Genomic DNA, 13,697 nt, shown 5'->3' with positions numbered 1-13,697 from the left:
TGTCTTCTAAATTCTACAAACTAGTATTTGAGTTACAGTTTCACCAATATATCAAAAAAAAAGATACACGGCTTATCTACAGATGCTGGAAGAAGCATATTGGGGAAAAAAAAAACTTTCAAACACTTAAAATTTTTAAAAATAATAACTAAACTTCTTAATTACTGACAATCAAAAATCTATGTTTTATTTCTCCAGTTAAAGCTTCTATACCTCAAAAGGAACTTTTTCTAATTGTGAGTACGTAGGAGAAATTAACAAATTGTAAACAAACATAAAATCAGAAAAACCCTTTTAAGGATACTATATAAACAGAACAGAAAATTTGTTTTAATTAAGAGAAAAAGAAAAAGATGTTTTCAAAAGCTGCAGAAGTTATTTTCTATAGGACACTAATAAAACAATCCTAGTCACTTCACTAAAAGAATAAAGCTGCAAGCGTAGAAATAATCAAAAGTTTAAAATGTATTACTTTTCTAAAAGAAAATAAACAATCTTTCACAATTTGCTCTTAAAAGATCTGAAAAGATCTTCCCTTAGGCCCAAAAACTTAATGGTTTACATTAAAACATTGATTCCTAAGGAAAAAAACCTGATAATGAATTTGATTTTGTAGAAAATGCTTATTGTACCTAGTACTCCAAAAGAGTTCCAGGAAACCTTATCATGTATCAATCAAATCCTTTCAACTCAAGCTGTGCAAGTTTTCCCTATTTTCAATGCAAATAGTAGTCAATATTTATTTAACAGACTATACAACATAAAGGGCAGAAGAGTCCTTTCTTAAGGGAAGCCTGCAGATGTGGAACCAGGTGAATAAGTTTACTATATTTTCTCATCCTTCGTGCCTCCTGCAGCAAGTTTTCTCACAGTCTACAATAGTGTGGAGAACACTGATCTATAGCCCCCGGAATCTCAGAAGGGCGGCTGACTTCCTTACCGCCCTTAAACACCTTTGAACACATTTTCCTGCGCACAGCGGGCCCTTGTCCTGCACTGCAGCCCGACCACCCACTGTTGCTTGTTGACCAAACACACGGGCCAGGAGCCTCCACAGACACAGGCAGGATAGGATTCCTTTCAAGCACACCACACAGAAGAATTTCAATGCCAAAGCTGGAGGGGGTGGGGGGGGGGGGGGAGGGGGTGGTGGTTATATCAAGACAGAATTAGAAATTCCTCACGAATTAGACCTGTGTCAACAGATAAAAATGTTCTTTTTGATCTTACTGTGTCTCTATATTTAAAGTTGCTACAGGGGCATTTCCTTAATTTAAAGAGGATCATTTCATCTAAATTAAATGAAGGGAAACATATTTAACATACTCTTTGTTAACCTCACTTTACTTTCTTGGGTGTCACAACTGTCCTAAGCAGGTTCCAGGCAAAAATTCTGGTGTACTTTAACATCATTCAAAACAGTAGGTAAAACAGTAGAATATATTTTAAAAGCAAAACTAGAAGTGTGAATTTTGAATAAGTATTTATTAGCTAACATTAGCTATGTAAACAAGAACCAGATATTTGAAATAAGCTAGAAAGATGAATAAACAAAATAAAATTATTTATGCTTTTATGAAAATACTTATATTTTTTAGGGGCACTTGGGTGGCTCAGCCGGTTGAGTGTCCGACTTCGGCCCAGGTCATGATCCCGCTCTTCGTGGATTGGAACCCTGCGTCGGGCTCTGTGCTGACAGGCTCAGAGCCTGGAGCCTCCTTCAGATTCTGGGTCTCCCTCAATCTCTCTGCCCCTCCCCCACTCTGTCTCTCTATCTCCCAAAAATAAATAAACATTTTAAAAAATACTTAAATAGGGCGCCTGGGTGGCGCAGTCGGTTAAGCGTCCGACTTCAGCCAGGTCACGATCTCGCGGTCTGTGAGTTCGAGCCCCGCGTCGGGCTCTGGGCTGATGGCTCAGAGCCTGAAGCCTGTTTCCGATTCTGTGTCTCCCTCTCTCTCTGCCCCTCCCCCGTTCATGCTCTGTCTCTCTCTGTCCCAAAAATAAAAAATAAATAAACATTGAAAAAAAAAAATTTAAATAAAAAAATAAATAAGTACTATATTTTTTGTAATTTTTTATAGATCTAAATAGAAAAAACATGCTCAGAATATATAAGCAATAGAATTATTACAAAATGACATAACACAAAATATTTGTAATGAATATTTTAAAATTACCAGTTAATGCTAGCATTCAATGTGTGCTTGACACGCACTGTCAAAATTTTTTTTCTCTCTTAAGGATAGGGGGACATGAATTAGACATGAAATGGCTCCCAGCTGCAAGATGTCTTCTTCCAGATGTACAGTAAGCCAAGACAGTAGAAAAGAACCAGCTGCTAGGATAACAAATTTAAAAAAAGGTCCTTTTGACATAAGCCTTATTGGCCTGTCTTAACAAAGATGGATCACTCATTCATTGTAAGGTGAATGGAATCTAGTATAAAATAGAAGAAACAAGTAAAAAGAACTTAATCCAACTCTTTCCTATGATGTTTAACAGCTGTTATTTTACTATGCAAATCTACAAACAAATGCTATGTTATTCAAAACAGTAAATCAAATTCTCAAGTCCTAAGTTACTGACTTTAAAACACTACTTAAATTGCTAGTATTAATTACTACTCTTAATTTTAATTTGGTAGCTAAAATTCTCTTTTCAAATTAGATTTAAAAACAAATCTACAGTCATTATATAAAAACCTGCTGATCTGCATTCAGGTAGTGAATACTGCTTATATAAACTTACACTTATGACAAACAACAGGGATGACTTCTAATAGTATGCCTTGTAAATCTAATTCATGGCACCCTGAACATCACTTGGGTTTTTCCCTTTCTGTAAAAAAGGACAAAGGGGAAAAGAAAATCAGACCACCACGTTGCTGAATAGAGTTTTTTTTATAACAGTCCTAAACTGGTACCTCTACTTCTCTCTCTTGAATCTGCCTTATTCTATATATCCCTCGTTGCTTATAAATCTCAAAGCAAATGACTAAAATCCCATTAGAAGCATTTAATCTTCTAGAGCCAATTAAAAAAATCCTCTAGTCACAACAACAACAACAAAAAACAAGGGTACAGATAAAGCTGGGGTTGTATAATCTACATCAGAAGGGATTTAGGAAGAGCAGGTAGATCAAATCAAAATCTTCTATCTGTAGCTGCTGTTGTGCCTTCCCTTTTTTTTCTTTTTAAATAAACTTCTATTTTTCTAGATTCATACTGTTATGATCAAAATTCAGGAAATAAATTATTTTTTAAATCTCCAGAAAATAAATTTCATAAAGAACCATCCTTAGGTACAACCTCATTGTAACAACTTAAAAAAATTATAATTTTATTAAAATATTTAATATATGTATAACAATATTACTATATATTGTTATGTATATATGTTGTTAAATATATAACATTTAATGCATGTATAATAATAAAAAGACACATTTTTACTGTCTTTTAACTATGGAAATATTTTTGTAGTTCTATAGAAAATATGATTAATCTGCTGCCTATTCCCTATAGAGGTTGCAATTTAATCAAGAGTACAGGAAATTTACCTAACCCTTCATTATAAAAATACCAGAATTATATTTATTAACTCCACTAATTAAAAGTGTGTATGTATATGTATACATACACACATATACATACACATACATATATATATGTATGTATACATACACACACATATACACATGTATAAATTATGTACACAAAGTTCATAGGTGCACTTTTTAAATATCAAGAAAAATAGTTTAGTTATACTCTGTAAATTTAGAAAATTGAACATAAGTTTTAAAAAATATTTTATGCATGTTATTTTTAAAATTCTTTTATTAAAAAAATTTTTAACATTTATTTTTGAGAGACAGAGTGCAAGTGGGGGAGGGGCAGAGAGACAGGGAGACACAGAATCTGAAACAGGCTCCAGGCTCTGAGCTGTCAGCACAGAGACTGACACAGGGCCCGAACTCGTGAATTGCAAGATCATAACCTCAGCCAAAGTGGGATGCTCAACCAACTGAGCTACCCAGGTGCCCCTATGCATGTTATTTCATAAACTGGAAAATACAGCCTTTTATATCTTAAGATCATCAGATAAACATAAATATTTTTATTTCAGCAAGTAATCAATAATCTGCTCAGTGTTTGAAAAAATTAAGAGCAGATATTTAGCACAGCCTCTATTCTTAATACTTTTTCTTCCATAATAGATACACACCGTGATGATTCAGAATAAACCTTTCAAGTATGACATATCATCTCAAAGTTTTCAAAGAGAACCTGAGCCACATATAAATGTATTTTCTTCTGTTGTGTGACTATTTTAAAGAATCTGCTGCTTACTTAAGCTATTGCTCCTATTCTAAATGCCCCTGATTATGCCCATACTCAAATACGTCCTTTGGGCGAAGTCCTAATTAAATACATACCTGAAAGAAGGGAATAATTACTCTATGAGTAGGCTGATATCCTTCCCCTTGAGTTATTAGATATCGCCAGCATATATTTTAAGAGTTAAATTCATTTTCAGAACAAAGAAAAAAACACCTTTGAAGGCTACCTTCAAAAATCCTGTTTGAGAATGTCAGTAGGGGGCTAACCAAAGGCTTTTCCTGACAGGAAACCTGAAGACTTAGTCTAATTTTGGACCTGTTTCACAGGAATTTTAAGAGAGGAATGACACTTCTTATAAGGTGGTAAAAGTTTTCTGTACAACAATTCAGGACATAAAGCTGCTGTGAATGCAGGGGAACAGTAGCAAAATGGGTAAACAGTTTAGGCTGGGGGGAAAAAAAACAATCAAACTCTTCCTTTAGTATTTAAGCTAGGATGAGTTTTTAAAATATTAATCTTTATGCCTATTCCCTATATTTTTTCCCCTGTGTCTCCCCTTAGAAAAGCCAAAAGTCACATTTGCACTATAGAGGTAGGTCATAGAAAAGCAATGAAGAATATTTGGGGATAAATGTCAAAGCATGTTTAAGGTACAATGGTAATCTCTTGTTCTGTGTGTTTATAATCTGGAAGACACCATCCACTAAGTCCAGCCTATGTTATTACTATAAAAATAAGAATTCAGAGAAAGGTCTAATGCAGTGTCCATAAGAATATCAGTATTATGACCTAGCTCTGCTAACAAAAGAATAGCTCTGCTATACAAAAGAATCCTTGGAAAAAGGTGGCTTTTTTAATATAGGATTGCTGTCTCTGAAAATCTATCACCATCTTTGCTTATGAAATTTTCTCTGAAGACCACAAGACTAAATATAATTAACATTTTTTTCCTTAAACCACTATGGAAAGGCTTTAAGACTTGAAAAAAAAATATGTTAGATTTCTTAAATTAATGCATAAAGACCAACTTAAAAAGACATTAAGAAACCTTTTCCTGTCTGAAATACGTATAGTCTATCTATTTAAAATTGTATTTTATTTCACAGGACTGTCTCCGTTCTTGACTACTGTTCTTTGCCTAGGGGTTTAAACAATTACAACCATTTATCTTATCCAGTGTTAAAAGTCAAAGTACAGATATTATAATAGAGGAACTTACAATTCATTCTTTAGATTTAGAATGCAATAAGGTTTCATTTTGAAAACAGTATGCTGAGAATACCTGAATAAAATCAATGAAACTTCATAATGAAGTGCCAGATGAAATAAAGGCACTGTCATCATCATGATCATCATGTTCAGAAATCCTGTTTGGTGAAATATTTGCTCCTACAATAGAATACAGAGAACCTGCTGTCCTACCTCACTGGTCCAGAAGGAGTAGAGTCTGGTGGAATGGGGAGAAATCTGAACTGCTCACTACTTCCACCCCTATTCAGGACAAGGGGAAGCTGGGTTGTCACTCTCTGAGATACCGCCTTCACATGCACAATAGACATAAAGTCATCAATTGAACTAGACACTATCCCAGGTTTTTTACATTTCTAAAATGACATAACAATGAGAAGATAGCCAATAAAAAATCCAAATGATATTTAGGAGACCTCCCCCATACTACCTTACACTTATATATTTAGACACTCAAATATCAACTGAGAGTACATCATGAACAAACAGCTTATTCCCAGCACACTTCTAATTAAGACATATATTTTATATAAACACATCCACACATACATACACCTATACTATATATGATTACATCATCTGTGTGAATGTAGTAAATGTGTATTATGTGTATATAAGAGCTAACATGTGTCCAATGACATATACATGCATTAATGAGAGTAACCAGAACAGAAACGGGTCTGTGGGCCATATTTTACTAATGGCTAGTTTTTCCATTTTAGGAAACACATGTTCAGTCTATATCTATGCCACATTTCATGTCCTTTGCCTTTGCATTGAGTGTAAGTTAAAAAGGTAGGGTATCAGTGTACTTAGATACATCAAACTGATTCTGAATTTTGAAGACTAAATATTTGATATTAAGAAATTATTAATAACTTTTAAGTAACCATAATGGTGTTTTGGTTACAGTTTTTAAAAAGAATTTTTATCTCTGAAACTTACATACTGAAATAATTATGAATGAATATGACCTGCTTCAAAAATAATTCAGGGGGCGCCTGGGTGGCGCAGTCAGTTGAGCGTCCGACTTCAGCCAGGTCACGATCTCGCGTTCCGTGAGTTTGAGCCCCGCGTCAGGCCCTGGGCTGATGGCTCAGAGCCTGGAGCCTGTTTCCGATTCTGTGTCTCCTTCTCTCTCTGCCCCTCCCCCGTTCATGCTCTGTCTCTCTCTGTCCCAAAAAAATAAATAAACGTTGAAAAAAAAAAATAATTCAGGGTGAGGGGAGGTAAAAAACAGGTAAGAGTACAGATACAGTAAGACTGGCTATGAATTGATAACTGCTGAAACTAGGTTAGGTACACTGGAGGTTATTTTATCACACTTTCTGCTTTTAAGTATGTTTGGAATTCTGCAAATAAAATCATAAAAACTCATCCTGATATGAGCTCAAGGAACACATCAATTTTCCAAGTAAAAGGCTCTTCCATGTTAGGATTATCTATGTTGTTTTTATTAGTCGTATTTGCTGACAATAAAAGAGGGCAGTTAAGGGGCACCTGGGTGGCTCAGTCAGTTAAGCAACCGACTTCGACTTAGGTCATGATCTTGTCATTCATGGGTTTGAGTCCTGCATCAGGCTCTGTGCTGACAGCTCAGAGCCTGGAACCTGCTTCAGAGTCTGTCTCCCTCTCTGCCCTTCCCTGGCTCATGCTGTGTCTCTCAAAAAAAAGAGTGCAGTTAAGCATGTTCTTTTGAAAGAGAAAAATTAAAATATAACCTATAAATATGTGACTAATAATATATTTAGGAAATTTATCTTGTATGGTTATAAAATCTGTGGAGTAAGTTATAAATTGTTATGTTTTTACTTCCTAATCAAAAAGACCAACTTATGAAAATAAATTTAGGTAGAGCTCATCACTAACAAATGGATCTATTTAACGTACATTCTTTTCATTATTTCATGAGTACAAGTGATGAGCAAGTTCTGCAATAACTTTGGTCAGTGAATTTAAAAGGTACAGCTCCAGTTACACATAAGCTATCATTTTTTTTCAGACATACTGATTTTAACCAGTTCTAGATAAATACATATGGTGATACATAACATCAAGATGACAGGAAAGGAATCCATCAGGTAAAAGTGTGTCTCCATTTATCTTAAAGAAAGATTCAGACCTTTAGCAATGGAATACTGGTTATCAGATATTTCAGGTATGGACATAACAATATGTGTTATTAGGTGTTCAGATAAGTGAAATTTCATGGTACATTTCCAATTTCAAATAGTCTACATGTTGGGGCGCCTGGGTGGCGCAGTCGGTTAAGCGTCCGACTTCAGCCAGGTCACGATCTCGCGGTCCGGGAGTTCGAGCCCCGCGTCAGGCTCTGGGCTGATGGCTCAGAGCCTGGAGCCTGCTTCCGATTCTGTATCTCCCTCTCTCTCTGCCCCTCCCCCGTTCATGCTCTGTCTCTCTCTGTCTCAAAAATAAATAAACGTTGAAAAAAAAAATTCAAATAGTCTACATGTTGTCTTTATAAATTACACATATCCCAAAAATTCAAATATTTTCATAACCAAATTACACAATCAGATGTCTCTTATAAGTAGGAAAATCCTTAGTTAGACCACATATCCTCTTTGAATCTGGAGATATATGTTAATCACTGTTACTTATTAACCATTTAGTGGACTGGGGAATAGGGTGACAATACTGAGCACCTCCTAGGAATCTGGGCTACTCTACACTTCTTTATCTGGATAACTGATATTTATCATTTAGACTCAATGGAAATATCATCTCCTTGAGAAAACTTCCTTGGACCTCCCCCTCAATAGACTGAAGTAGAATTTTATACTCCCTACTTTATGATGTTTTTCACAATTATATATGTGGCTTTTAAAAATATATATCTCTCCCACTAGGCTACAAGCTCTAAGAGGTCAGAGACCATGTCGCCTTGCTCACCACTGTACTTCCAGTCCCTAGCACAGCATGTAGTGCACAGATTCAATCCAGGCTATTCCTGAATCATCTGAGAGCATTAAAAAAAAATACTGATGCCTAGACTTAGAGATTCTAAAATAATCAGTAGGAATAAAGTAGAGGTCAGGAATTGACAGTCTTTAAAAAGATCCAGGGAATTCTGATGGGAAGTCAATGTTGAAAGTTCTGGCTAATAAAGTACACCCAATAAACAAATGTGTAAGGCCTTTTAAATATCCCTAAAGACTACATACAGACTGTGTATATAATTTGAGGTCATTTTTACCTGCTAAAACTTTAAAGTAATTAATGACATTAATAGGAATTTTCATGTGGCATCAATAAAGAGATATCTGGGTTTTCCTAAATACCTAGAATAAAACAAAATTACAGCTGGGAAGTACTCAAAACCAAGCCAAGTAATTCATGACAAAATGATGCTATAAACAAATAATTGTGACCTCTCCATTATACTTCCTTCTGTTCCAGGACTGTTTTTATGTTACTTCACTTATTCTTCCTGGAAACCTTGCCATGTAAGTATCACTATGTCTCATTTATTTTTACATTTATATAATCTATTTGGCATCTCATGCCACTGAAACTACATTTACCAAGGTCACCAACAATAGCCTCAGTGCTAAATCTAAAAGACATCTTTCCATCTTATTCTTCATCTTAAAACAACTTGCTGATCACTTCTCTGTGATGTCATGACATTAAACGCCCTGCTTTCCTCCTACCCCAGCAGACCACTCCTTCTTTGTCTCTTCTATCAGCCCTGTAAATATTGTGTCCCAGATTTCTGCCTGAAATTTTCTCCTTTTTAACTCTTCCTGGGTGAATGCATCAACTCCCAGGGACCATCTACACACAGATCACATCCAAATCTCTTGTTCTGTAAATCCGAACTACCTATTGGATATCTTCCCTTGTATGTCAGACAACTCCAAATCAATCTTCCCAAACAAAAGAAAAAAAATAAGTTTTTTCTTCTATGCTCCCTAACTCAATGGTGCCATCGTCCTAACCAGCTGTTGAAATCAGATATCTGGGAGTCACCTTTGACCCCTTCTTCTTCCTCATTCTTCAATCACCAAGTCTTATCACTTCCAGTTTCTGAACACCTCTTGTATCTCTTTCTCCATATCCACCACGTCCATGTGAGGCAAGATGCCTGAATCAATGTAGCAGCCTCATAACGAGCTTTGCTGTTCAGTCTTGCTCCCTCTCATCCATTCACTACATGGAAGCCAAAGGAGTCTTTCAAATACTAAGTCTCAGTGGGTCTTTCCCCTGCTTCAGACTTCAGACCTGTAACTGTCAGCCCAATGTCCTCTAGATCAAGTCCAAACCCCTTGAAGTGGCTAACAAGGTCCATATAAGCCTTGGCACCTCCTAACTCTGTCCCCTACTCTTGCCATTTTGATTGTGCACTAAGCTCCAGCCACAGAGAATTCACTGGCCATCTCTTGCTTGAAGTCCTGTGCACATTCTGTTTTTTCTTCCTGGAGTGGTCTTTCCTCTTCTCCTCCTCTATTTCAACTGGCCCATACATATATCATTCCGATCTCAAAACAAGTGTTATTTCCTTCAGATTTTGGAATGTCACTGTGACCTCAAAACTCTGATTTGAATGCTGTTCTTAAGTGCTACTACCATGGCACTAGGAACTTCCCAGCCTTAGAAAGTAACACTGTATTCTACTAGTCCTTTCTACTTTCCCTGTTAGTTTAGTTAGTTGTTAGTTTAACACCATCTGTACTTGGCATAGTACTTGGCACACAGCGGAGCTCAACGTATATTTGATGAATAGTGAGTGGACTCCTACCATTTATTAAAGACTAATATTTCTACAATAACATGTTGCTTCCCATAAAAGTTTAACTATTCCCGAAACCAAACCTTTGTCAACACTGGGTGCCAACCATAAAAATAGGCATAATCAAGAATTTTCTCCCTTCCCTCCCGTTTTGTTAATCACTCAGGTATAATGCTAAACCAGGAGCAAAACCAAAACCAAAACAAAACAAAACAAAAACCAGGCACAAATATCAAGAAAATTAATCATTCCCTTAATCATTAAGCATTTCCAAATATTAAACTGACAATAAGGAATGGCATGACAATAAGGAATGGCATAATGCACTAGAAGAGAAGCAGACTTGCCTTTCAAATCTTGTATATAGCCCTCTTTGCAGCTGTGCATGAGCTGAAGGATCCATCTGTGTTGGGCACCAATACATTGCCAAGCAGGGTCACCTGGTGCATGAAGGTCAGACAGGTACCTGAAAAAACAAGGCCAAGTTTAACCAAGTAGGCTTCCTCTGTACAGCCATTAATAAGGATAAAAGGAAAGCTAGCATTTTTCTTTTAAGTCATTACTTATTTTAAGAAAACCTGAAAATTTATAAGGGGGGCCCAGATGGCTCAGTCGGTTAAGCATCTGACTTTGGCTCAGGTCATGATCTCACAGTTTTTGAGTTCACATGCCACATCTGGCTCTACTGACAGAGTGGAGTTGTCTTTGGATTCTCTGTCTCCCTCTCTCTCTCTCTCTCTCTGACCCTACCCAGTTCATGCTCGCTTTCAAAAATAAACACAAAAAAAAAAAAAAAAAAGAAAAAAAAAACCTAAAATTTTATCAAATGGTAAAAGCACCTGTTAACATTAGTCTTCAAAATTTTTAAGTTTGTTTGTTTGTTTATTGAGAGAGAGAGAGTGAGAGAGAGAGAGGAGCAGAGAGAGAATCCCGAGCAGGCTCTGCACCATCAGCACAGAGCTCAAGTGGGGCTCAAACTCACGAACCACGAGCCAAAAATCATGACCTGAGAGCCTTGGACGCTTAACCAACTGAGCCACCCAGGAACTCTTTTAATAGTTCATTCTAAATGAAATATATTCAAATTTCTTTTCATGCAAAAATAAACAATAAAACTGTATTTTTTAAAAATTAGGACTTTATACAAAAACAACTGAGAAGACAAATTTACAGCTTGCAATAATCCTAAAACCTTAGAACTTAAATTTATATTTATATTTAATTCACAGAGTGTTTCCATACTTAGTTCTCAACCATTATAGAAAACACAAGTGGGAGCCAGCAGAGGACACCTAGTGAATATTCTTTTGATTTCAATTGCTTTTTTATTCCTTTCTGTTCTGAAACATGGCCTCTAGATGGCAGTGTGACACCATTTTCTATACATCCTAATAGGCTATTTTATTACATGAAGAGATTCGGTGACAATAAACACTTAACCTCCAAAGTCTGAACTCTACTTTCATGACTGTTTGAGAAAACACTTCTCTACAAAATGTAGTATAGATGGGCATTTTTCTTAGTTTCTAAATAGTTTCAAATATTTAACATCTTCTTTGTACAATAAAACATCCAAACCCAGAATGACAATTGAAATACATTTCATTTGAAAAATTTCTGACAAATTCCAGATTTGGCCCTCGGCTATCACAAAATATATAAACATACAGTAGTCACCCCTTATCCAAAGGGGGAATATGATCCAAGACCCTGAGTAGGATGCTTGAAACCACAGACAGTACTGAACCCTATATGTATAGTATGTTTTGTCATATATGTGACAAAGTTTAACTTATAAACTGGGCACAGTAAAAGATTAACAACAATAACTGATAAAAATAGGACAATTATAACAATATACTATAATAAAAGTTATGTGAATGCAGTGTCGCTCTCTCTCAAAATATCTTACTATACTCACCCTTCTTGTGATGATGTGAAATGACAAAATGCCTACAAGAGGAAATGAAGTGTGAGGAATGATGTATGTAGGCACTGAGATGTAGCACTGAGCTACTACTGGCCTTCTGAGTACACTTCAGAAGGATGATGCTTCCAGATCATAGTTGACTGCAGGTAACTGAAATCATGCAACTGAAACTGCAGACAAGGTGGGGACTACTGCAATAAGTTAAATCCAATTAAAGCAACTCCAAAAGCTGAATTTATTGTCTTGAAATTATTTTTAAACCATAAGCTAACTATTGTCTTGAGGTTAAAGAATTTTGTTCAATGATAAATTTTAATTAATGGTTACAAGCTGTGACTCTATCCTAATCACTGAGGGATACACCAGATGCTTCTCTTCCATGTTCCTCTAGTACTAGGTATTTCCTAACTCACCGATATCTCAATTAGCAGCTAATCAGAGGAGAAACATTTTGTAATAAGCAATAAATAAAATGTTGAGATATCTGACATCAATCACATTGAGGAACTATCCACCCTGACCTTCACAAGCTAATGCAGATAGCCTGGGCTCTGAGCAGAGCCTAGGATCATCCTGCAAAAGGGCCCTTTAAACAATGTAGCTCATACTGTACAGCACTGCTTCAAAGTAAGCCGAAGAGCTGGCCCTTTTCCCTCTCCTTAACCGTCTATTTATAGACTGCAAATAGGCTATGTCTGTGTTGAGAAAGGCACAAATCAATTAACAGCACCCAAAAATAAAACTACAATCTAACAAAATACATTTAGTATGGCATAAATATTTCAACATAATCTGGTTCTTCCACTCACACAAAGCTTTCTCCTCTTTTTTCATCTGGAATATAAAATGACAAATAGTACACTATGTCATTTCTTTTCAAAAAACATAATTTTATTCTTTCTTGTTGGGGATAATTTGTCTTAGCATTCTCCTTAGGTAGGTTTATTTTGCCTCCGAATACTTCTACAATACTTTTTCCTAATACTTTCACTCATATAACATCCTCAGATTTAGTGTCAGTGGTAAATATAGGAATACTCTTTTAGGAAAGCTGCTTCCTTTTAATTTTTAAACTACTGGATAGGAATACAAAGGGTCCATTACAAGAGCTCAATACAGCAAGAGAAATCAATATGCTCTTTTGCTTAATAACTTTTAAAATTATAAGCTCCTTTAGTATGTTGCCTAGGTCCTTGCAAAATTTACTAATAATCCTTTACAGCATCTTATTAGTGGGTATTACATTAAATGTGATATAAAGATAAATGTGTTCTCTCATAAATTCTACAGTGTTGCAGTTCAAAAGTATAATCTGTGGTAGGCTTTTCCTTGCTTACACGACTTAACTGAATACATTTCTTCTTCTCTTTTAGTAGTAAACAATAAGTACAACTAACCTTTGAAAACACAAGTTTGAACTGTG

The 13,697-nt window shown here is 35.7% G+C and overlaps 1 protein-coding gene across 3 annotated transcripts in view; it reads right to left on the bottom strand.

Annotated features, from left to right (window-relative positions):
* The window catches only part of EXOC2 (exocyst complex component 2), a 285,414-nt gene that overhangs the window by 161,924 nt on the left and 109,793 nt on the right, over positions 1 to 13,697 (bottom strand). For all 3 annotated transcript variants that reach the window (XM_030314971.1, XM_030314969.1, XM_030314970.1), the window contains one exon: positions 10,692 to 10,810. In XM_030314971.1, coding sequence (XP_030170831.1) covers positions 10,692 to 10,810 — 119 coding nt within the window. The remainder of the gene's footprint in view (positions 1 to 10,691; positions 10,811 to 13,697) is intronic.

This window comes from Lynx canadensis, chromosome B2, assembly GCF_007474595.2.
Source record: "Lynx canadensis isolate LIC74 chromosome B2, mLynCan4.pri.v2, whole genome shotgun sequence".
In the NCBI taxonomy this organism is placed as follows: Eukaryota; Metazoa; Chordata; class Mammalia; order Carnivora; family Felidae; genus Lynx; species Lynx canadensis.
The sequence above is the reverse complement of the archived record's forward strand: the minus strand, read 5'-3'. Positions and strand labels throughout refer to the sequence as shown.